Source organism: Grus americana, chromosome 14 (genome assembly GCF_028858705.1).
Source record: "Grus americana isolate bGruAme1 chromosome 14, bGruAme1.mat, whole genome shotgun sequence".
NCBI classification, from domain to species: Eukaryota; Metazoa; Chordata; class Aves; order Gruiformes; family Gruidae; genus Grus; species Grus americana.
The window spans coordinates 460596-485398 of NC_072865.1; the positions used below are offsets into that span (position 1 = coordinate 460596).

At 48.4% G+C, this 24803-nt stretch overlaps 1 protein-coding gene across 2 annotated transcripts in view; it reads left to right on the top strand.

Moving 5' to 3' along the window:
* Window positions 1-258: 258 nt before the first annotated feature.
* PPP2R2B (protein phosphatase 2 regulatory subunit Bbeta) overlaps window positions 259-24803 on the top strand; it is a 110769-nt gene continuing 86224 nt past the window's right edge. The window contains exons 1-2 of one of the 2 annotated variants that reach the window (XM_054842121.1): window positions 259-374; window positions 522-599. In XM_054842121.1, the coding sequence (XP_054698096.1) occupies window positions 365-374; window positions 522-599 (88 nt within the window). In that variant the 5' untranslated portion in view covers window positions 259-364. Of the gene's footprint in view, window positions 375-521; window positions 600-6915; window positions 7366-24803 lie in introns of those variants that run through there. The other variant, XM_054842120.1, reaches the window with a different exon arrangement.

The following is a 24803-nucleotide window of genomic DNA, read 5'->3' on the forward strand; positions in this document are numbered from 1 at the left end:
GGCTTCATTCTGCTTGGGTTCATTGCCAAGCACTTCACAGCTACACTGACCACAAATTGGAAAAAAATGTGTTGTGGTAGTAAGACTAGTTCTCTGTTTCTCTGTTTCACTCTCTCTCTAACAGTGCTGGAAATGATTGGGGGCATTAGTATTCTGATGAAGAGAGGCTGTGACAAAGACCGTGACTACAGGGCCTCCTGACTCTTCTGTGATGCTGCCAGTGATGTAGAGGGGACTGACTCCAATTGCACCGTTTTCAAAATAGCCCTACCATGGTACGGAGAAAACAAACAGACGGGCAATTCATAAGGCGGGCGTAATGTTTTCAGTTTTGCAGTGTTAGCTTTGCACTTTGTATGGAAGAATGATACCAGGTGAGCAAATATTTATCTTCATGCAGGGATTGCAGATATTTGTGTGCCCATTTGTACGTGCATGTGTGTGTGTTTGTTTAAAAAAGGACAAGCTATATACAAATGTGATCGCATCTTATCTTCTTTCTGCATGCGTTTCCCTGGCAGGATTTGGAAACCTCATGCAGGATGTGCTATGGTGCTTTAGTCAAGTAAAAGGAACTATAGATATTGGGGTGACGGAAGGTAAGTTTATTTTTCCTTTTGTTGCTGTGATCAAAAAGAACTTGTTTGTCATGTACATCTCGCCTAATCAGTGTGCAGGGGGGTTGTTCGCATGTTGTTGTTGGAAAACGCTGGCAAAGAGCTAAGTTACACTCTTCGTTTCTGCCTTCATTATGTACTTAACGCATTTGAAAGAAATGAGTCTCTAAAATTAGCTATTGATCCAGAAAATTCATTGGAAGGCATTATGGCTTATCATATCACTAGTCTTTGAAATAGATTTCCTTTTGGCTTTCAGCTGTTATTTACAGAATTTTTCAGGGAATTACGAGACAGCCTTTCCCACTACGACATCCTTTACTGGAATCAGTTGGATTCCATTTCTGGGTAACATAACATGGTGCTAATTCTTGTATCTGGAGTTAAAATAAATTGCAGCGCATAGCCTTCTACAGATAAGTATCTATGTGGGAGGGATTGATGCAGGCAGTTGGGGGATTTAGGAGCACAAGACATCCCCTTTCGCACCCAGTAGCTTTCAGGGTGATTTGTGCTCCTCAGTCACTTAGGTACTCTGCAAGCACATCTGTTCAACATGTAGCCAACATGTGGACTGCAAAAATGTGGACAATTGAAAAGACATAAATGCATTCAATTTTCCTGACTTTAAAGTTGAATTTATTAAGTCAGTTCTGTTCCTCCTATGATTGTTCTAGTTTAAACTTCTTACTGGGCATTTTCCTACATTTTCTTATTCTCATTTCACACTTTCATCTTCCTTTCTCTTATTGCATTGCCCATTAATCCATTAATTCCTTTCCCTTTCCATTTCACATTTTATTCCCTGTACGTTCTTTATCCCTCAAGGATAACTGAAACCTTCATCACATCCCTCTTCTCTTAACCCTCCCAGCGTATGCAGTGGTTTTGTGCTGTAGGGAGGCCCAACAAACAGTGATGAAATCCTCTCTTCCAAAGTGCAGAGCAGGTTGGTTTGTGTTACTGCAGTGACCTTTTGCATTTGCATGCAATTTCTGTCTTGCTTTGTTTGGAGCACCACAGAAGAGCTGTGTTCTCTGGGACCACACCGCAGACTGACCGCACGATGGACAGGCTGCTGGCTGGAATATAGCATGGAAGGATGCTGCCCGTCAAGACTTAATTGCACTGGCAGAACTGTGCCAATGTTTTTGGTCTGAAACCAGAGTGTAGACACTACTAGTAGCATTTCATCCCTCCACCTGAATGGGTTTGGACTTGAGAATAATGCTGGGGCAGGAGAGCTTGCTAACAAGTGCAGCAGTGCCTGGGAAAGTGTTGCTAGAAGTGCAACCGCTCACAGCTCCTTATGTGGATATTAAAATAATAAATGCAGGAATTGACTTGGCCTATTAGATATATTTCTTCTATTTTGTTGCATTTCCTGAAGTGTGATGCTTTCTTTAAAAGCACAGTCTCATAAGCCTAAGAGGACTGGGTCAGCCTAAGCCTCTGACAGCAGAGCTTTGACTTCTCCTGGTGGGAGCGCCATTCTGCCCGAGTACTGTCATCTGTTTTGCTTCAGTGGCAGTTCTCTGTTCGGCTGCTTTTGCAGAAGAGGGTTTCATTCAGGCTGTAACCTCTAGAGACTACAGTGGGGCACAAAACTCAGGAGAATATTTAACAATTTATTAAATCCCTAGGGGAAAAAATGCCATTGAGGTTAAAGTCACAACATTTTTTACTGAGGTGTTTTTTTGCAAAAAAAGTGGTAAACAAGCGGTCTAAGCTTTTATGGTAGAATCTGAAAATCATTTTAAATGGTCAAGAGTACTTGATCGCTAGTTCAGGATTAATAAAATGGTAGGTTGCTGCTTCTTACTCACTATCCTTTTCTTAATGTAACCAGTTATCAACTGAAGACTATAATGCAGGAGGACTCCAGAGGCATGATGACAGGAAGGGACTCTGCAATTTTTTCTTGGACAGTAAAGGCTGATAGATAATACTTTAAAGGCCACATTTAGTGAAACGAATAGCAGAAAGGTGATCTCGTTGGGCTGTTGAATCTGGTCAACCAGTACAAATGGCCTCACCATGACTGAGCAGAAAGCTCGGGAGAGTATTTGAGGTATGGGATCGGGCTTTTGGTGGTTACACTGGTTTTGTGTTTGTATGCGAATGTGTATGTGTGTGGATACAGATGTACATACACATGAATTACATGTCATAACTGTGTTTATATCACAGAGGCCTCACCTTCATCAGACGTTTATCCATAACTTCTCGCTTTTATGCTAGTCTTTGTGGCACGTTTTTGACCTTCAGAACTCTTGGTAACATCCAAGTATCCTGAACTTACAAAATATAATTTCGTTAGTTATTGGAATGCACGCAGTTGTGTACGGTCAGGTGAAAGGTGATGTTACTATTATGTTTATAATGTTCTGCACCTTTAAATGTGGAAGAGCCTGCCTCCTTCACCAGGATGGATTGTCATTCTAGCTTGCAAATGATATTTAAAATGTTGCCACAAATAATTCTGTATTAATTCTCTGATAATACCCTTGCTCTTTTCCATGCACGTGTAAAGCTGCGCAAACAGAGAAACACACAAACTTTCTCATTTTGTTCTTTCCTTGTTTATTGCTTTCCTTAACTTGGAATATGGTATCGTAGTGTGTAGTACTTGTCCTGATGAAACCAGTGGTGTAATGGATCCTTTAACTCTCTAATGCAACTGTGCGTATCAATGAGCTCTCTGATGCATAGATGGGAGGCCTGGGACATCTTTCAGCTGCTCAAACAAACACTGATTTCAATGTTAAATATGAAGTAAGTGATGCTGCCAATTGCTGTTGTGGTGCCACAGTGCTTTGAACTATATTTCATTACTGCTAACAGGAAACAAGTTTTAGAGATCTTGCCTTATTTTGATGTATTGATAATTAGCAGTCTAGTGTAGAAACCAGATTTGTGCCAGTTTAAGAGGTCCTCTTGAGCCTCAAGATCCACAGCGCAGAGCTACCATGGCCGTGGGAAGCTGCTGCAGCGCCTGCTGAAGGGCACGTCACGAGGGGGAGTCAGGCAGCGGCTGCAGACATGAGGAGGGCAAGGGCAGCCTTACGAGATTTGGGGCTGCCCTGCATGGGGGCTGTGTGCTTGACTAGCAATCCAGGCATTCAGCATTTAAATCCTGGTCATATTAAATTAGTCAGGTGTAAAGCATATCAAATGGAGGAATATCACATACATAGTAATGTCCTAATGGAGTCAGACGTTCTGCCTGGCGTCTGGAATATTTTGCAGTTGGAATGTTACCAGATCCTAGCAAGCTCCATGACCAACAGTCATTTCCAGTAGGTCTGAGATTGTTATTACATCTGCTTGCACACGCCTGTGTTTGCCACATCATCCAAATGTGTAACCAGTAACTCCAAATCAAAGATTTCCGTGTTGAGTGATGGTCTGCAGGCTCACCAAGCTGGCTCAGAGCCTGGTTTGTGTTCTTACATGTTGGTTTCCTTTTTGTGGTGCTTGCTAATTAAGCTCAAATATATATCCTGATTTTTTGCATGTAAAGTGAACTCAGTTTGTTAATGGAACATAAAAACTGAGTATAAATATTTAAATAGATCCAAGCCACAATAAAGATAATTTAGTGGGTTGTGGGGTTTTTGTACATGATTTTAATGAGGTAGAATTAATCTGCTTCTTAGGGAATGCTCATATCTATTTTTAAATAGAAAAAATATTTTTTATGTTATGTACAATGGAATCTATTACATCCATACACATGGTGGAAGAGAGGCACAGTATTTGCAGATTTCAGTCCTACAGGTAGGTCTCAGATACGGCTTCTGTTTCAAGCTGACTCTGAGTTCCTGGGTAAACCTAAAGCAAGTCACTGCACAGCTCTGTGTGGATCATATTTATTCCAGAGGCTCACATGGCCTCTGACTCTCTGTCATCTATATCTACCTCCTTAAGGAGGTGATGCAGACAGACACGGAGCCTACAGGGATGCCATTTAAATAGTTAAAAGGCATAAAGGGCTTTAGGAGGAAATACAGTCCTTGTCCTGAAGTCGTAGGGATGATCTTATAAGCAGAACTGGGGCAAATCTCTTTCTGGGCTCTTAAGCACAGGACCAGAGAGAGCTGAGTTTGCACAGCTGCGGGACTTGGACTGGTCTTGGAGCAGTCAGTTTTCCTCTCCCTTCCTGGAACAGCAGCGGGTCAACACCTCAGTTCAGTTCATCCGTTCAGGTCCAGCGGTGGGATAAACTTCCAGCTCTCTGCTACCAGAGTGAGTTACACAAGCCCGGTGCTGTGATTGTGAGGATGTGGGTTGCAGTGGGATGTCGTTTGGCGTGGAAATCCACGCTGGAGAATGCGCAGGTCGGTCTGCGCGCAGTGGATGACCATGTCCACGGCACAGCAGCGTGGCTCTGAAGATGCCATCCTCAGGTAGCACAGTGTGTGCTGCCCTCCTCTCATGATACACACCTGCACGTGCAGAGTGTCAGCTGCGTGCTGAGAAAGGAAAGGCCGTAACTAGAACAGTAATGCGCTCTTCTTTCCTTTGTGGAAGGTGAATGCTTTCTCCAGAGCTGTTTCCCAGCTGGCCTAACTTGGGGGGTGATTCTTCTCTTCTCTAAAGGTTCCAGAGTATTACTTCAACTAGCTGCTTGGAAATTCACATTCTCTTCCAGGTTTGTTGTACACTCTTACAAAAGTGGTAACTGAGCCGCTGCGATCATTAGAGATACGTAATTGCAGTTTTCACGTCTGTGATATGGTTTAATTATGCATACTGCACCTAACTTTCCCCTGTAATTTCAACTGGAGATGACATTCATTGCTTTCTCAAGTAAACCTGAGTGTAGTTTCTGGGTGCAGTTAAACAGCAGTGTTTGCTTTGGAGACAGTAATTTACATTTCCAGGCTAGTATATTAAATAATCTCATTGTGTGAGTCATACATGAAGACATAAAGTGACTTTCCATGAAGAGTGCTTTATCAAATACTGTCTCTTTGTTTCATACCTTGCTTCCTGGGATGGACTTGAGGTACACAATAGTACTTAATCGCCAGCCTTCACTTCTGTGTGATGCAATCAGAGTGAGCCATCATCTCTAAGCAGGAAGGCTTTGCATTGCTTGCAGCCCAAACCTGGATATTTTTTTTCCACATCCAGAGAGATGTGTTGAACAAAGAGAAAGATACTGAGGTGAAATGAAAAGCTTCTCTCTTCACTGGCACAGGTGCTTTGCATCTCTTTTGTGTAAATGCAATCATGCTGTCATCTGCCAATGGCAGCAAAATTATAAAGATTGCAGCCAGATGATGAAACCAAACAGCAAAATGACCCAGTGCTCCACACAAGGCAACAACAGCAGGCAAGAATGGTGAGTGGTTTGATCTTAAACCAAAAACTTGTCTGTAGAGTAATTAAATAGCAGAAAAGCAGAGGGTGTGAGCATCAGCAGCTTCTCACGTTATTTCCTTCCAACCTGCCCTCTCGATGCTGTGATATTTTCTGTTATGTGCACCTGAGCAGGCCGTGCAGAGTGAATTTGGAGTGCACTTAGCTGTGAGGTTTCTGCCTTAAAGAGTGGGTTACAATTGAAAAAGCGTTAGAAGTATTGATCTAGATCTGTTCCACTTCTTAAATGCTGCAGGTTCCACTGGGTATTGCGGAGTCTGAATTAAGAGCACTGCCTCAGAAGAGTCTGTAATATGGCAAAATGTGTTTTCATTCTATGGTTTAATAACCTGCTGTGGTCTGTAGGTGCCTCTCTGGTGTCTTTTGGTTACCCCTGGTCTAAAAATGCTTTCTGAATGCATGAGGGCTGAGAGCGGAGCTGTGCAGCCATTCCAGCTGCTCCGACCCACAGAGGCAACACCGCTCATCAGGAACAGCAGCGGTACCTTAGAAATCTCAGTGCAGGAACTGTTAGGCCGTGGTTTGGTTTCGCACTGGGAGAGCAACGGAGTTTCCAGCCATATATTACCTCAAGCTCTTGCTTTTCTAACTGGGGACGCGTCCCCCCGCAGGCCGCTGCCTGGCTGCCGGCTCTCCGGCCCGGGAAGCGCCCTGGGGCCGCAGCGCTGCGGAGCGCCGAGGGAGGACAGCGGGGCCCCTGGGGCCGGCAGCGCGGCCGAACCGCTGCGGAACGTCGCGGCTGCCACGGAGCCGAGCGGGCTGGGGCGCCGGGAGCCTCCGTCCTGCCCTCCGGCCCTCCGTCCTGCCCTCCGGCCCTCCGTCCTGCCCTCCGGCCCTCCGTCCTGGCCGCCGCCTGCCCGGGCCGCTGCTGGGCGCTGGGTTTGCGCCTCCCTGCGAGGACGGGCGGCCGAGGCGCGGTGCTCCGGGGGTGTGTTCGCAGGCAGGACGGGCTTAGTCAGCAATCCCGGCCGCGCCTCAGCCGATGCAGCGGCGGTGCCGGCCGGGCCGGAGCGCTCCGCTCCGCTCTGCCGCCGGGGCCGGGGCCGCCGGGGCGGCAGCATGGGGGCCGGCCGGCCGGCTCTGGCAGCCAGGCAGCCGCAGCAGCGAGCCCCCGCCGCCCCTGCCATGTAGGCTGCCCGGACACCGGGAAACCCTCATGGATTGAGGAGGGGTTGCGTTGTTTTCTTCTTTATTTTTTTACTGTTTTGGGGTGGGTTTTTTTTTTTCTTTTAGCTTTGTATGGTTTTATTTTCCTTTTTTAAAAACCTACGGGTTTGGAAGATGAAATGCTTCTCGCGCTATCTGCCGTACATCTTCAGACCGCCGAGCGCCATCCTCTCCGCCAGCTGCCACGCGGAAGGTACGCGCCGCGGGTGGGAGGGCGGGGGGAGCGCTCCGCGCCGGATCCGCGGTCATCGCGGGGTGGTTATCGCGGGGAACGGCTGAGCGGGCAGGGAAAAGGCTCGGAGGGCGTCTGAAGGCTTAGCAGAACATGACTTTGTTTATTCCCGTCAGTACCTCTTGGTTTGCTGTTAACTCTGCGCTGATTGTGCAAATAAGCAAGCAGCAGGACCGGCTGAAGGAAGACTTTCTAGTTACGGTGCTGCGCGTTTTTCAGGTTTATGTAGTTTGTAAATGTGGCCTTTGATTCATCTGTATATTCCCAAGAAAATGGAAAAAAAATCATATCTAGCACTTCCTGTGTTTGGTTACCTGTGCCCTTTCCCTCATTCAGTAAAGCCTGGGTTTGGGTCTCGGCAAAACAGCTCTGCAGCTATTCAGGATAAACGAAATGTTCTCAGCGGTGGTTGAACTTTGTATTTTCTGGGTAGGAACGCAAAGTATCAGGTCTGTGTTCGCTGAGACTTCAGTGGGACTTCTCCCACAGAGAGTGCTTGTTCATGCTGATTTATATAGTCCCGTGTGATATGACTGCGTGTGCGTTAGCCCTGCGTGAACTATCAGGCAGTTTTGTGAATCGTCTGCAGTTGTCCAAACAGCTCTGCGGGATCAAAATTTCACACCGTCGCTACTCCCCTGTGTGGAACCACAGCGGTTTTCCTCATGCGCCCTGCCATAGTTGGTGAGGAAAAACACCCTTCCTGTCACCCGGCTTTGACAGGCTCATTCATCCGAAGTGAGTCTGTGAGCACAGACTGAATTACCAGCCCCATCCCTGAGCAGTGGCAAAATCCAGGCAAACACTGCAGGGATGCATGTTTATGGCTGTTTTTTGAGACGATTGGCTTCAGTCTCTGCCCACTGATTGCATCTAGCTAAAAAGAAGCACTGTGGGGAGAACCTTGCCTGGCTCCTGATGCCATGGCCGAGAATGGCGTAAGGCTGAAGATACGGAGTGGAAGGGTGGAGCAGGAAGGACTGGGCAGTAGATGATGACACTACAGGCTAAGTTATTGTATCTGCTTAAGATGCTATATTTTAGTCCAAGCAGACAGTATGGACTTTTTTAAAAAAACATTTTCTCTGAAGTTCTATGCAGATAATGTTATCTCAGTAGATAACTCAGTTCGTTCTTTGAAAATTTCTTTGAAGATCTCTTTTGTTTTCATTTTGACTTTGTCCAAAGGCACAGCTTCTTAAGATATTCTGAATAAGTAACTTTTGGATTGTTCTACTGGAATAAGTAACTCAATGGAGAAGCAGACCTCGCCGTTTTAGGGGAGGTCATATGAGATTACCGAGAGGAAAAAAAAAAAGTGAATTCAAGAAAGAATGCCACACCAGTGTGCTATCTATCCTTCTCCATCACAAATAATATATAAAGAATGAAACTTGTACAGAACTGTTTCTCAGACCAATTATCAGATGCATATCATCAACTTGGGGTGAAACTGAGACCTGGAGAATTTAAATGACTCTGTTACAGGCTAAATCACTAGCAGAACCAAGAAGAGAACCCAGGTAAGAGCCTGACTCCTGCCTCAGTCCTCTCAGAGTGGCTGAAAAGGCCAATGTAGCCTATGAGCACCCTCAATATACAATGTGCAGCAGGAACAGGGTCTAGTGCTCGTACCTCCATGTTTTGAGTGACGGAGTTGTGCTTTGGTATCTCTGGCTCGCTCTCGTGAGTGCAGACTCACAAATGGGCAGAGCTGTTCCCAGGGTGAAGCTGCCGTGCCTCAGGGACCAGATTCAGTTGGATGCTGGCCAGTCTTTCAGCCTTACTCTGCAGACAGACAGAAGGCACAGGACGGCTGAGCCTGTCAAAGAGAAAAGGCTCCTCTCTTCCCTCAGCCTGACAGAGGTGTCCCTCTTAACCAGAGGAGAAACTCCTTCCTGCCCCTGGAGTGCCCTCTGTACTCACCCCTTCCCGACGAAGGTGTTCCTCCAAAGACCTTTCTGAGCCTGGCTCCGTCCAGACGGAGACCTGAAGTCCCAATGTATTCTGTTATCTTGCTGTAATAATTCTTTTCTTCATTCATCCCAAATTCTCAGAGTTGAAAACAAGAAATCTAGGTCAGCAAAGAGCCTGGAACAGAGAGCAATGACTACGCACAGAGCTGTAATAAACCTGAAATTCAAGTACACTTGTTTATCCTCTTCTGGCACTGCCTATGAAATGGGTTTAGAAAGTTGCAGCTGAGCTCCCATTTATTTCTTCACAGAGTGGTTTCTTGTTCTGCTCGGCTTTGCTGTGAAGTTACAGTCCTTGACTGGCAGTGCCCATGGATATGGTCCAGCATCGTTGTCGTTACTGTGGAGGTGCAGGATTATGGTAATGAACAGGAAGGAGAGGGTGCATCTGGAGAAAGCTGGTGCAAGTGAAGCGCTGTAGGTGGTGGACGTGGTGTGGCTGAGCAGGTGGCACGCTGGCTTCTCTGGTGTGACCCATTATTGCCATCGCACTCCTGATGCTCATTGTCGTCCTGAAACGCCAGTCCTCCTCGTACCAAGGTGTGTGGCTTAAGGTGCAGTATAGTATAGCACGAGTGTTTTCGGATCTTTTGAAAGTATTGACTACTTGTGCCTTAATGAACACACCCCATCCCTGGCAGTGTTCAAGGCCAGGCTGGATGGGGCTTTGGGCAAGCTGGGCTAGTGGAGGGTGTCCCTGCCCGTGGCAGGGGTGGCACTGGGTGGGCTGGGAGGTCCCTTCCAACTCAAACCAGTCTGTGATGCTAATAGCACAGCTCAGTGACACGTTCAGATGTGGGGTTAATATTGCGTGTTTGAATTCAGTCCCGCTCAGCAGCACGTAGGAACGCTCACTTGCGTCCCATTGACCTTAAAGGTATGCCCATAGCTTGGCTGAATAATAGCAGTTTGACAGAATTTGAGCCCACAATACTATCCTTTGGACCCTGATTGCTACTCCTGAACTGTGTTTGAATGAGGAATATTGCTGTACAAAAGCATTTCTTGATCCATTACTTAAGATGCAAACCAGGTATTTGGGTTTGCCTTGTTCTCGCGGTGCTACGTGCACTGAAAATTGATCCAAATATATCTTCTGATGTGGAATGTGCACTGTGGGCTTTTTATCATTTATTATTTGCTGAAAAAGGATTAAATGGCAGAGGGACTGGTGCCTTAACAGAAGTATGTATGCATTAGTATCAGGTTTGCTGAGAACTGTGGAAAGACAGGCTGCAGCAGCTGGCAAACTTGGGATGTATGTTTGCAAAATAAAACACTTCAGAATGAATACGTATATACTGATCAAAATAACTGCCTGTTTTTTTTAAAGTCAAACATTTATTTTTTTTTCTGCAACATGTTCAACTCAAGGATATCAAAAGATCATTTAAATCCTCAGCTAAGTAACCTTCAGAAAAAAACCCCTTTGAATTAAGAAAACAATATCCTTTCCTGCAGACGAGGAAGCAAGCACAAAGGTGGGAAATGAGTTCTCTGAGGTCATACAATCGCCAAACTTTGAGTCATGCATGTGTTTTTCTTCCAGAATTTAAACACAAATGTATTTTTGTGCACTTTTCTGAATGGAGTTTTAAATGTTGTTCTGCAGAAGTATTAATTATTTTGGATACTTTAATTGATATTTAGACATGTACTAGTTATTTCCTATCCTTAATATTTGTTATCGTGCTTAGGAAATCTTTAACTTCATTATTAATTTGACAGGCAAACAACTTGAATACACTTTCAGTAACTTCCAAATTTTTCCAGCTTCGGTTGACATTGAGTTAGGCTGAAGGTCTTGAATCACTTTGTATTTCACGCTGATAAGTGTCGCCGTTCATTGCTGCAGTTGTGGGATCTCTGTGCAATAGGTTAGTTTGGTGCAGATACAAAACCACGAACAATACAAATGTGTCTTTCAGTTCACTCAATAACATTGCAATCAATAGGAATTATTAAAATATTAATCTGTATTTAATATTAAATACTTTATACAATATCTGAATTTACTGCTAAGGTCTAGATACAATTTATTAATTGTAACAGAAAAATAATGATGCACATTTGATACACCAGTGCTAAAAATCTGGACAATACAATGAAAACACATTTAGGAGGTATATGTCAAAGCAGCACTGCTGCTTTCAAGCTAGGTTCAAACTAAATGTATGCTATAGGGTTTGTGCTATTTTATTAACTCTAATCACCGTAAAAATGTAATAAGAAACATTAGCACTGCTTTTATACTCCCCATGTACTTTTGCAAAGGACCAAAAGAAATTGTCCGCTGAGCACGAGTGACATTACACCGCAGGTTTGGAGGTCAGTCTTTGCCGTGAGTAGGCTCAAGCAGTACTGCTCCGAGCAATAAACTGTTTGTTCTGCACCAACAAGTCTTGATACTTCTTGCTTTGAAGAGTCCACAGGAGCTTGGTATTACTCTGCAGCTCGTTCCTTTGTTCGTGCAAATAATTCAGAATGACTAAATCAGTAGCTTATAAAAAGTTACAGCGGTAGTGCGTTATGAGCAGTAGCCGGCCAAGCACAAGCTTTGTAATCATTGGTGTGGAATTCTGATGCTGGCTGGTTTTTTTTCTCATGGGGGGAAAAAAACAGTTCACACTGTACTGTGGATAGATTTCTGTTTGCTTGGGAGATGGAAAACATAGAAATAAAAGAAAACTTCCTACATCCAGCACACCCAAAACTGAGATGGCACGCGACGGGTACAGCAGGTCCGTGCTGCGATACGAACAGCGAGGAGCCGCTGCTGGGAACGAGGGGCTTTGAAACCCTGCCACACTTCTTCATCCTAGCTGCTGCCCGGGGCAGGTGTGACAGGAGGAATACTGCTCAAGTGTGACTCATGCTGGAGAACAACACGGGGGGGAGCACGGGAAGGTTTGAATCGCAGCTGCGGACGTGGAAAACAAAGGGCTGGCTGTACAATTACCACAGACTATGATCTGGGTCTGAGTCTCGTTAGTTAACATCTCGACTGTCTTTATTACGTTATCATCGTGGCTGCACTCGCTGCCTTCCTGGCTGTGCATCTGGTACTTCTGCTGGGAACCCTGGGAGATGGTATCGTTGATATTTCATCTGTTCCAGGCTGTGCCCAGCGGGACTGCTGGCACAGCAGTCTGGGATTGCACGCATTCCTCCAAAATCGAAGCATTGGGTCAAGGCTGGAAGAAAATATGGGTAGACTTCTTGGTGGCATTTTGGAAGGAATAAAAAAACCAGCATTGAAAAGTCCCTTGGGAGTCATCTAGCGGGATTAACTGTACTTAGTATTGACATAGTACTGGGATTCTTATAAAAGATCTTCATCCATGCCAGATCTGGTCTGGAATTTTACTCCAATCCAGCTGGTCTCTAGGCTCTTCTAATTTAGCAATTAATTAATTAATAAATCAACTTGAGATTTTTGAATGGGAGGAGATATACAGGAGAAAACCATCATGCCATATTGCTTCTCCTAAGATTTAAGTGACAATTAAGTGATTGTAAGTGATAATGATTCCAGTTAGCATGGAAACACAGTCAGAGAAGTGGTGAGTGGCTGGAGGGCTGGTAAGAGCTAGGGAGGTCTCTGAGATCACCTTTCTGTTTGCAGCAGGCTCTACTAAAGCAGATACTTAACAGGTTCTTATCAAATGCCTCTCAGTCCTCAAAGGATGACAAATTGCTATCTTTGCTGGTAATCAGTCCTAGTGCTGAGCTGTCTTCATGGTTTGTGTTCATTTATCTCTAACAGAACTATCTGCAAGTTAAAATGATTCTTAGTCTCCACTACGCAGCCTGCAGAAGAGTTGCCCAGTAATTGGCTTTATCATGGTGATGTATCTAGCCTCCTTCAGTTAAATTCCCTGTCTGAGCCTGTCCTTACAAATGAAGCTTTCTGAACCTCTTATTACTCTTCCTGGGCCCTTGTATTTTGCCATCATAGGGATAGCCAGGAAGGGAGCTGATACCGTAACTAAGAAAATCATCCATCCTTAGTAGAGAATGTGTTTTGTACGTTTACTGTACGGGCAGCCTGCTGATCTGTTGTGTCTGTATGACCTTTGGGCCAATGGTGCTGTTAACTTAAACTCAGCGTGTGCTCTTTCGTGCATCTGTGTCCTCCACTGCGATGAGTTTTCTATGCACAGTAGAGGAATTGTGGTTGAAGTTGTGAGTTTCTGTATTGCTGAAGACAGTTGGTCATGGCTATGTCAGGTAACGCCCTAGACCATGCAAAATGAAGGTTTCAGGGTTAAGTTGTCAGGCTTCCTCACCTCTACCCTCCTGAAAACTTTATTTTAAAGCTAAGCTGTAGTCCTTTTCCCTACTTTCTTTTCCTCTGGGGAGAATTTTCAATCCTCAGTATGCCTTTGAGTGTTAACATGTATGGTAAGATTGATTAAAGAGCATGTCCAGGACGAGGAATTCTCTCTGATGTGGCTGGGTCGGCGCTGTGGGTATGCACATCTGCTGTGGCTGCAGGCAGTCGGTGGAGCTGTTCCAGGTTTCCCGGTGGGAGCAGAGCCTGGTGGTGCCCGTGCGGGCTGGGCTCCCAGGGACACGCTCGGGGCTGCAGAAAGGCCGGGCAGGCGGGAGCTGTGCAGCCTTCGTGCTGGGACCCTCCTGCGTCGTCAGCGGAGCTGCTGGCAGGGAGGGAGGTTATCTGCCTTGGAAGGGCCTCCGTGGGTGCTCCGCGTGTTGTGCTGTCAGTGCTGCTAACCGGCGGCAGCTGCCCTGGTAACGCTGCTCACACCTTCGGTGCTGGTGCGAGCGCGGCCTGGCCTGGGCGTGCAGCTGTTTGTGCTGCACGGCTGCCCTGGGGAGCTGCGCTGAGCACAGAGCAGCTGTATTGCTGAGCAGAGGAAAAGAAATGAAAAGGCAGTTTAATAAATAGATTTTTTTCAAAAAAATCAATGGGATAAATATTACGCATTTGAAAATGAATGTTTCTTTCAAGGCCTCTGAAGAATGGCTGGCACCCGTGCCCGGGGGGCTCTGCCTGAGCTGCAGCTGCAGCAGAGACACAGGGCAGTGACTGTCTGCAGCGAGGGTGGGCACCGTCCCACGGTGCAGCCCCGCTCCACCCTGCTGCTGGGTACAGAAAGCCCTTGTCATCCCCCGAGAGAGGGCAGAGCCTGCCGGCGTTCTCTCGAGGGGATGCCGGGATGACCAGTGCCTGTCAGCCCAGTCCCAGTGTGGTGGTGCTGCTGTACCAGCCACGAGTGCGCCGGGAGCTCGGTCAGCAGCAGTGAGCTCTCCTCCCACCAGCAGTTTAGGTCTGTCCTGTGGGGAGTTTAAAGAGAGAGTCAGCTGAATGGTTGATCTTTAGAAATTACGTGTACTTCCAAATTACAGACTACACATGCAGAGAGCAAGGGAGGGCATGGACTAATTCTGATCTCTGCTGCTTGATAAATCACAGCAACTCCTCTGTCTTCTGTTAAGTAGCTCCTGTGTCTCCATGACCCTGGGGCATCTCAGATTTGGCTTCATCGCCTCTGTGGGCAGTGGAAGTCATGCAAAAAGCACAACTGCCCGTTATGAGCCTGTTGCTGAGCGAGTCGGCACTGTGATGCTGCTGGAGGCTGCTGGACTTGCCTGCAGGACGTGACAAGTCCTCACACGTCCTTGTAAACCTCCTTGTACTCAGGTGTGCACGGGCTCTGCTCATTGTTCAAGTTTGTACAAACATATGCAAATACAAACATGGATCCTATGCTCTCTATTCGGTATCGGTATTTCGACAAAGGCTAAGCTAGAAAACATCATACAGCATCTGCTTTGGTATGTTTGAAAGCTGGAGAGGGGCTGGTGGCAAGGGCAGGGAGTGACAGGCCAAGGGGAATGGCCTGAAGCTGCAGGAGGGGAGATGGAGATGGGATGTGAGGCAGAAATCCTTCCCTGTGAGGGTGCTGAGGCCCTGGCACAGGGTGCCCAGAGAAGCTGTGGCTGCCCCTGGCTCCCTGGCAGGGTTCAAGGCCAGGTTGGATGGGGCTTTGGGCAAGCTGGGCTAGTGGAGGGTGTCCCTGCCCATGGCAGGGGTGGCACTGGGTGGGCTGTGGGGTCCCTGCCCACCCAAACAGGTCTGTGATTCTCTATGGGGCCTGGAGCTATCTGGGTTCATTTAATGTGATTACTCTAAGGAAGTTAATCTATTGCTTTAGGAATACCTTCACCTTTCTTTTATTAACACTAAGTGTTCAGACTGTCCAGTGCCTGATTTATAAATGTCTCAATGGCAAGGTAAACAACAAGCACCACTCAGGTAATCGGTGCTGTTAGTGAAACTGACTTTTATCTCAAAATTAAATACTTCTAGTGAAAAAATATACTAAATAATGAAATCTATTTTTAAGCAGACTGATTATTTCCTGAATAGCTTGATACTCACAAGATTCAGGGTCCTTGAAAAACCAAAATGTGACTTTACCTTAAAATAAAGGATTCTGAAGTTATAATAATGCCCAGGGCATTTGTATGAATAGTTCCCTGGCTCAGAAAGGAATTGCTCCACGCTGTGGTAGCCTGTGTTTAAGTAGCCCCGAGGTAACTATCTTTTGGTTTTCTCTGAAGGCTTTTACAATTTTCCATTTATCCGCATTTCTCAGTTTGTGCCCCGGCTTTCCCCTAGCATTTTTGAAGTTCCAGTGGAGGTGACATGAAGCCTGGGATGTTTAATCACTTATGTTTGAGACGATTTTAACGCTTAGCTCAAAGGTGCCCCTAAGCTAGAGTGTTAGCTTTTTAGGGGTCTTTAACATGAAAGCTCAGCCAGAGGCACCTTAAAACTAAGCTCTTTACCTTAGGGGCACCTCTAGGCTAAGCCCTTGGCCTTTGGAATATTTGAGTGATACATGTAAAAAATAAAAATAATTATTTCCTCATATGCTCCAGACAGCGGATTCCTCTGTGGGTGACCACAGAAAGTATGTTCAGGTTTTACCTCTTACCACATGTAGATCAGTGGAATAGGCCAATTAACAAAGTGAAGGAATGTCTGCTTGGGACGTGTTTAAAATGCGTCCTAAAGCTCCTGATCCAGACGTTAAAGCGTCAGTGGAATGGAGCAGCCGCAGGGCTGCTGGCTAACTCGCTCCTCTGGCTGCGCTCGGTGCTTTGCAGAGCAAGCCCTGGGCTGGCTGCTGGAGAGCTCTCAGGACGGCAGGACCCCACCACCAAAATCCTTGGCCTGGACTGAACCTAAAATAGCCAATTTTCTGTTTGCTCTTTTTTGAAGACTTTAACTTTGTTATTTTGATGACCCTTATACTTACCATCAGCCTGTCAGTTTTGTCCCCGCTGTGTTGACCACAAGTGGGTTTATTTTTCTGGTGAGTCATTCATTCCTACGGCTTCGACCCGAGTTAATCAGGCACCGGCAGTTGGGAGGTTTGCTGAAGTCCTGATTTACCCTGGAGTAAAACCCACATAAATTAAATTTGAAGCAGCGTTAATACTACAGAATGGTACGTGCATTAGAGGTACAGTAAGATTGTGTAAGTATGCAAATATGGTTTGGTGTAACTAATAGTCTATAATTACATGAAGAGAGGCCATTAGTTTAAGGCTGATGGAGGAGAACACTGAGTTAAGATTGAGCTTTCTACAATAATTGCATTTCCTGATTTAGCTGTTCTTTAGTTTCTCAGTCTGAATGCCGTATCAGCCCTTGCTTTTTAGCGAAGAACATCAGACTTGCTCTAATCTCAGTTCTTAGATTTATCAGAACTTGGACCACGTGCAGGAATCCAACCGCCTGGTCTGTTCTTTCCATAGCAGTAAATGAGGTTAACTTTGTGCGGCCGTGAAGTGGATTGTTGCTAGGGGAAAGAGGCAAATTCCCTATCCAAAATACTAGGCATAACGTCAAAATGAAGCATGGTATGTGAAAACTATTTCTCCTCCCAGCGAGCTTAAGGCCTTGTTTCTGCCACATCCACTTCTCTTCATTCATTCCCGTTTACTCGGAGGAGGTGGGTGACAGAGCACTGCCCAGCTCCCCCCAGGCGTGAGGTGAGCGGCAGCCAGAGAGGAGGGAGAGCCGCGGGCACACCTCTGCACTGCTTTAATCTGGGAAACGATAAACTCTCTCCTGGCTGGGTGTGATGAGGGAGCTCCGATAGCAGGCGTGCTGCCCACGAAATGGCAAGATGCCCTGCTCTACAGCTGCCAGGCTCGGTTACTGGGATTTAGGCATGTCAGTGGTGCAGATGGGCTGGTTTTCTCCGTTAGGGATGATTGGTGCACCTGTATTTTTGCTGGGGTAACTCAGGAGCTGGAAATATATTTCCTTGGCTGCACTAATTGCACTTCCTTTGCGTTTTTTCTTACTCTGTCTACTTAAGGCCTTTTAGGAAAAACAATGTTTTCATTATTCATATATATACTTACAGGGTTTTATTTTGCTCTCTACTAGCTTCAGAAATTTATAAAAGAGGAAGAAGGCTGTTTCAGCTGTCAGATACAGAGCTTTCTTCTTGCAATTACACTCAGTATAAATTTTTTTGTCACAGAATACAGTAACAGTAAGATTGGTGTTTTTTCTCTGAATGATGATGCTCTCAGAGCACTTTCATTGGGGAAAAAGTGTACAAGCCACTTTGAAAGATGTTATTGTTTTGTTAAGAACTCAGCTTGAAGTCTCTCTCCTTAATGATATGCTAAATTTTGTCTTTTAAAGGGCAGAGAGTCAAAGATGAGAGGGAGAAATTGCTCTGGATGATTCCTCTGTGCTTTGTTATCTGATCGCATGCTCCAGCTCTCGGTGTCCCCAGGAGGGGTGACTCTGGCCCTGGGGAGCCCAGCTCTTTCCCCACGGTGGAGAGGGAGGAAGCAGAGATCCCTCCCCGAGCCTGCTGTCACCTAAAGCAGTGAGGATTGCCCAGGCAGGAGGGGACCCCCGGCCCGGGCTGCGGGCGGATGGATGCCCACAGGGGATGGATGCCCGACCAGAGGCGCCAGTGGTGGGAAGGGGCCAGGAGAAGGAGCGTGGCACCTCGCCGCCCCGGGAGGGGGGGGGTCACGCTCTGGCTCTCTAGTGCTCAGTGCCCAGGCACTTGGAAAACCAGTGGCTGCTGCCGTCGCTCCACAGCCTCTCCTGCGCTCTGAGAATCCCAGAGTACCGGTGCAGGGTCGACCTCTGCCGCGGCAGGTGAGCTCTCGTGGCACGCTGGGGCTGATCTCATGTCTTGCGTTTCTAAATGGTACCTACCCCGCCGTCCGAGGCGTGTAGTGCTGTGGACCCAGGAGACTGTAACAAAAAGCAGATGTTGGAGAAACCTACAAACTGCCTTTTGTGGTCTCGGCTCCAGAAGAGCCCAGATGCAGCCTGTGAGTTGGGGAGGTTGCTTTGGCCGCGGCCGATTTGGGCTGGCTCAGAAGGCAGCCGGCTGATGAAGCAGCGCTGGCCGTTGGGCTGGCGGCAGGGAGCCTCTTCTACCTGCGCCGGCAGCTCCCAGCCGCACCACATCGCCTTCCTCAGCTGCCCCGCAGCCGGTCGGTCCTTGCTCTTGTCTCAGCTCTGCTGCAGTCAGGATTCCTCCGGGACCCTGCAGATCCTTGCCATGTCTTCTGTGTAAACACCTCTCTTGATTTCCTGCAGATAGTAACTATACCTAGACTGGGAGAGCTCCTCTGCCCGCTTCCCTCTGAGCTGCTGTCGCTGAGCTCTGTGCTGGCTGCCTCGGCTGGAGGAGCAGGTTTGCCGCTCCTGCGTAAGAGTGGTTCCTGTCTCTGCGTGTACGCTGGGCTCTGAGCCGGGAGCTAATTGCAGGCCAGGCTGAAAGTCGGTATAAACCAGGACAGAGGTCTAAGCTGTGTGCGATGCTGTCATCAGTTAGGGGTGGAATTTTTTAATTCTAGCCAGTGGCATTTCTAAACCTCTTAATGGAACATAAAAGTGCTTTGTATCTGTAAATAAGCTCTGATAGTATAAACATTTCTATATTGAGGCCATGATCCCTCTCACGATCTTACACCACTGTAAGTTCACAGCCGTAAATGATATGACTATGCTGAAGTAGGGTTTGGGGGGGGGGGGGGAGCCCAAGTTGGAGATCAGCTTTTATTATTACAAAAGTATATGTATTTGCACTGATTTCCCAGGCTAAAACATGACCTCATTTGTATTCTCTCAAAGCTATTGGGTAGAGAGTGGGATTGAATTTGGTTTTAAATTCTCCTGGGCATAACATTGAGCTGCTGTTTGAAAGGAACTAATCTTCATATCCTACTGGGACCCTTCTGAGCTATCTGAATAAACACAATTGGGGAGGTCATTCAGGTTTTGCCTTTGGTTCCCTTTGGATGGGCCGTGGGCAATCCCACGGGACTCGTGTCGAGACCCTGGGGTTGTCTTTGATCAGACTTTAGTGATTATCAACACGGAACAAGGGTGCTGTGTGGGGCCATACATCTCAGGTGAAGCAAACCAGGACCAGTGTGACCTTTTACGTTTTGCTTTTTAGCAACCCCCTCTCCATGTGGAAAGGCCGAGAATGGGAAAATCCCTGACCGTGGAGTTCATTGTAATAAGTGGGAATGAACCTTGGGCAGATGATTCTGCTGAGTTTGGAGTTTTTAAAGTTTTAATTAAAATGCAATTGAAATGGTGGATCTAGATTAGCACTGCTGGGCGAGGTGGTTATTAGAGTTGCGTGCCATTTGCTTAAACAGCTCATTAAGGGTGTTGCATGCGCTTTCTTCTGAAGCTTTGTTTCTAGGCTTTGAAGCTGTGTATTTTCTCTTTTTAAAAAAAAAAAGGAGGGGGGAGAGAAAAAAAAGAGCTATTGTTTGATGGAGGCAAACTGCTTGGGTGTTTTGTTCGTTTTTTTTTTTTTTTTCTGCACTTGAGTAGCTATTCCCTCTCATCTAAACCTTTTGCCTCTGAGCAGTGCTGGTTCTGTTCAGGTTACATTACTAGATAACAACAGGACTGAGGACTGGATAAGCTGGGAAGAAACAGAAGCTGCCCCAGGTGCTGGTAAGGGGCCGCACCCCATTGCCCCTCTGGGTGTCTGTACAGACTGATGGAGGATTCGAGGATTGCTGCACGCTCTCCTGTGAAATCACTGAAGCACTGACATGTTTAAAGTCCTCGTTTTATTGCAGCATGGGAAAACTTGCTAGGGTGATGATGTTACTAGCTGCAAATTGAAGGACCGGGGCAAGTCACTGTAGGTGGAGGCACCAGCCCTGGGGGTATTTAGAAGACCTGTAAGACGTGGTGCTTAGGGACATGGTTTAGTGGTGGCCCTGGCAGTGCTGGGTTAGCGGTTCGACTTGATCATCTTAAAGGTCTTTTCCAACCAAAACGATTCTATGATTCTAAGTCCTATTAAAAAATAAACCTGGAAAAAACTCAAGCTTGGAGTTCTGCCCAGCAGCTCTGCTGAGCTGTTACGGGCTGGCGGAAGCCTTTGCTCAGAGAAAGGGTACGCACGCGTGCAGGACCAGAAACGCGTGTAAAAACCCTCCGTCGGGCGTGGGCTCTGCCGTGGGCCCCCCTGCGCCAAGGGCAGCTCGGCTTTTCCGGCTCGTTCCGCCGGCGTGGCTGCAGCGGGCGCGGTTCGGGGCGCGTCCCTCGCGTTTGCCCACGGGGAACTCGGCTGACGCGCACGGGCTGTAGGAAACCTTCCCGGGGCGCCGCAGCCTTCTGCGGCACGGTCTGCCGCGGCACGCTGAGAACCGGCTGACCCGGATCCCCCCAGGGGTCCTCCCGCTGCCCGCCCCCCCGGCCGTGCCGGTGCTGCCGGGCGGCCCCGGCCCCAGGCTCGGAGCGGTCTCCGGCGCGGCCGGCCCGGGGGGCGCAGGGCGGAGGCGCAGCCGCTGCTGCCGGCTCCGCCGAGGGACGGGCGCCCCGCTCCGCCCCGCTCCGCCCCGCCGCGAGTCTCGGCGGCTCCCGGGCCGGGTGCGCTCCCGCCGGCTGCCGGGCGGCGGCGGTGTCGGTGCCGGTATCGGTGCCGGTGCGCGCCCCGGTCCCGCGGGGGGGGGGGGGGGCAGCAGCGGCCTCGCTGGGCGGGATCCCCCCGGGGCAGGGTCCCCCCCCGCCGCCCTCTGCGCCCCGCAGGAGGCGGCAGCGGCGCGTCTCGGGGTGCGCTGGGCGGTTTTGGGGGCACCGGCCGCTCTGACTGCTTCCTTTCGCCTCTCCCCCGCGGCACCGGAGTACGGCTTCCCCCCCCCCCCGCCGGCCACCGCACCGCCGACGGGACGCCCGCCCCGCGGGAGATGCTCGGGGGGGATCCAGCCTTCGCTGGTGGCTTCAAGCCGGCCGGACCGCCGCTGCCGCGGGAGGGGCGGCCGGGGCGAACCTGCAGCCGGTCTCGGGGTGCCTGCGGCGGGCAGCACGCCCTGCCCCGAACCCGGCACGGGCGAGGGCTCTGAGCAGGAGCGCGGCGAGCCCCTTGCTCTCGGGTGGCGTGGCGATGCCCGGAGCACGGGGGAGCGTGCTGCCCGCTGGCGTGGGGAACTGCCCGACCCCCCCGGAGGAGGCAGCTGGGTGGCACCGGGCTCCAGCGCTGGCCGGGACGGTGCTGGGACGGTGCTGGGGACCGCGCTCCTGCCCTGCGCCTGGGGGCTCGCGTCCCTCTGCATCACGTCACCCCAAATGACCACGGGCAGCCAAAACAGCTTTCTTCTTTAATAACAAAAAATATTGCTGGGGGGGGGGGTTTAAATCAAAAATATTTTTGACTATGGATGTTCCATCCTATCATCAGAGAATTTTGAAAATTATTTTTCTTCTCCCCCGGTTCGTGTTGGGAAGTTGCTCCCCATCCCGCTCTTGTGCTGATCAGCAATCCCAGTGCGACCATCAGTCTCCAGGCTGCCTTGTGCTAAGGCTTCCTGCAATTTTGCATGTCAAACCAGCTCCAACAAAAGAAAGAGCCAAATTAAGAGCGTATTTCCAAGGCTCTAGAGATATTTCCGTTATGTGACTATATTTCACTCACTACAGATGGGTTCAGCTGTAGCTTCCCAGTGTTCCCGTGTCATCTATATTTAGTTAGTGCTTAAATCAGCACAAAGGTACCTTCTGTCATCCCTCCTACTCTGAAGAGACCTGATTGAGGTTACAGGGTTGCACAGCTAGAAACGCTTGAGTGGGAGAGCGGGAGAGCAGCTGGCTGGGAGGCTGAGCTTCAGAGCAGATCTCGCATTCTGCGGCTGGCTTGAAATGGAGTTATTTTAAGCACTTTTGGGGAAGGCAGGATGGTGAGTATGGTCAGGGTGACCTACCCATAAGAAAAAACAGGGAAATTGTCTGTATTTATTCTTCCCACCACAGACAGCTTCACCTGTGTGTTGGTGGGATTGCCGAATCCGTTCCCCTGCCTGTGGCGAGGGCGCACGTTTTCCCCAACACCATGGGCTGCGTTAGGCACAAACCACAGGCGCAGCTCAGTGACTCTCATCAGACCCAGGGGCACATTTAGCTGCTGTCCTGGGTTGGCAGACCAGATGGTAAATACCCAGCGATAGCCTGCAGCTTCTCCATTTTTGTGTGCTCTCTCCACTGAACCCACATGGGAATGTCACAAATTACCGCGCTGGCAGAGGGCACGAAGGGCCACAAGTCCATGGGTGTCAACTCAACAAAAACGTTCACAAAAGCAACAGTCTGAGGTTTAACCTTTCTCTTCTCTGCAGGCAGCTTTGCTGAAGCAAGACCACCAAAAAAGTCTCAGAAATTCCTTAAATCTTCTGACATTGTTGTGAAGCTGTGCAGGTGTAATTGCTGTACACAAGACCTTATTTTTACCGTGAAAGCCTTATATTACACCAGTGACTATTTGATGGCAACCCAACAAATTGTGTTTGATACTGTACTCTAAATAATTTTCTGATGTGGATTTTAAAAGAAAAACAGACTGTCATAGGCTGATCTTGCTATATTTCGGAAGTAAATGCTCTTTCAGCTTTGTAAAGCCATATGGTGGATTTATTCACAATCAGCAGTTCCTTTCAAATGCAAGTTCATGGTATTTAGTAATACATTTTCCAGTATACAGCTCAGCACTCTTTTTTTTCTTTTTCCTTTTCCAGCATATGATTTGAGAGCGGTCAGCTGGCGGTGGTTGTAGGCCACCTCTTGTCTGGGCAACGCTTATTCAGCAATATAATTAATCACTTACATTAGTGAGTTCTTACAAACTCCTGTGTACTTCATCATCGGTTTTTGTCCCTGCACAGATTCGTTTCCAGTGCTACTGGCTGCTTTTTGCCTTTTCTATGCAGTGTTGCACAACAGTGTCACGTTTTGGCTCAGTTTCCTCTGGAAACGGGGCTTGCAAGACCACGTTTGGAGCGCGTGTCTGCGTGGCCAGCAGACCTGCTCTCCTCCGTTGCTTCTGGCGCTTGCTCCTACTCCACCAGATCTGGCCGGGGGCCTTGGAGGTAGCAGCTCTGTGGGGATGCTGGCGGAGGGAGATCCTCTTCGTGCCCTTCGGAGGGGGGTGGTCTCATCCCGAGGGAGGGGGCTCTGCGTCCAGAGCTGGTGCCAGGGACGCTGGAGCCCTGGCACTGCTGCGTGGGGCCTGTGCACCCACAGAGGCGTGCTCAGCACCTGGCCGAGGTGCGGTCAATCCCCACCATGGACCCAGTGGGTTTAGGGGAGAGAGTGAGAGTGCACGTGGCTGTGTGCAGTGGGAAGCAGTGCCAGTCAGAGATAGATGGCTCTTAGGTGTGACTCCTGGGTCTCCTGATCAGACGTTCTCCCAGTGGAAATAACTGCTCACACCCACTGGTGACTTCTGGTGCGAGCTGCTCTGGTCTCTGCGGGCTGGGTCCTTGATTACTGAGAGTCGTGATTATCCCTGGTGAACGCTGCGACCTCGCTGGCTGTGCAGGGAGCAGAGGGTGCTCAGCTCCTCTTCCTCACAGGACTCAGTCCGTACCTCTGCGTTCCCTCGGGATCGTTGCTGCGTATCCGAACTCAGCAGATCCCAGCCACCATCTCTCGCTGCTTTGTGCCTGATCTTGGCCACAAATCTTTCCCTTGTGCCTATTCCAGCTGCTCTGCCCACCTGTATAATGATGCCACTAAATAGCTTCAAAAAGGCCTTTTAAACATTAACTAATGAATCTGCACAACATCTTTGTGAAGGAGCTATGCATTACGTAAGGAACTTGAGGAGAGAACAGAAGAGGGACTGCAAGCGTGGCTGAGTTCAGGACTTGGTGCCTCTGATGCAGGTGTGCTTTATACCTAAATACTGTGTCTCCCCATTAGAAACTGGATGAAACCCCACAAAACCCACCTGCCAGGAGTTACTATAAAAGAGCCACAAGATGAAAATAACATCTTATCTCCCACTGTGCTGGGCATGAACTGTTCGTCTGGGGGAAGGAAACCTCTGTTGCCTGGGCCTCTGCGAGCGTACTGGAATGCGTTTCCTACGCGCACGAGGG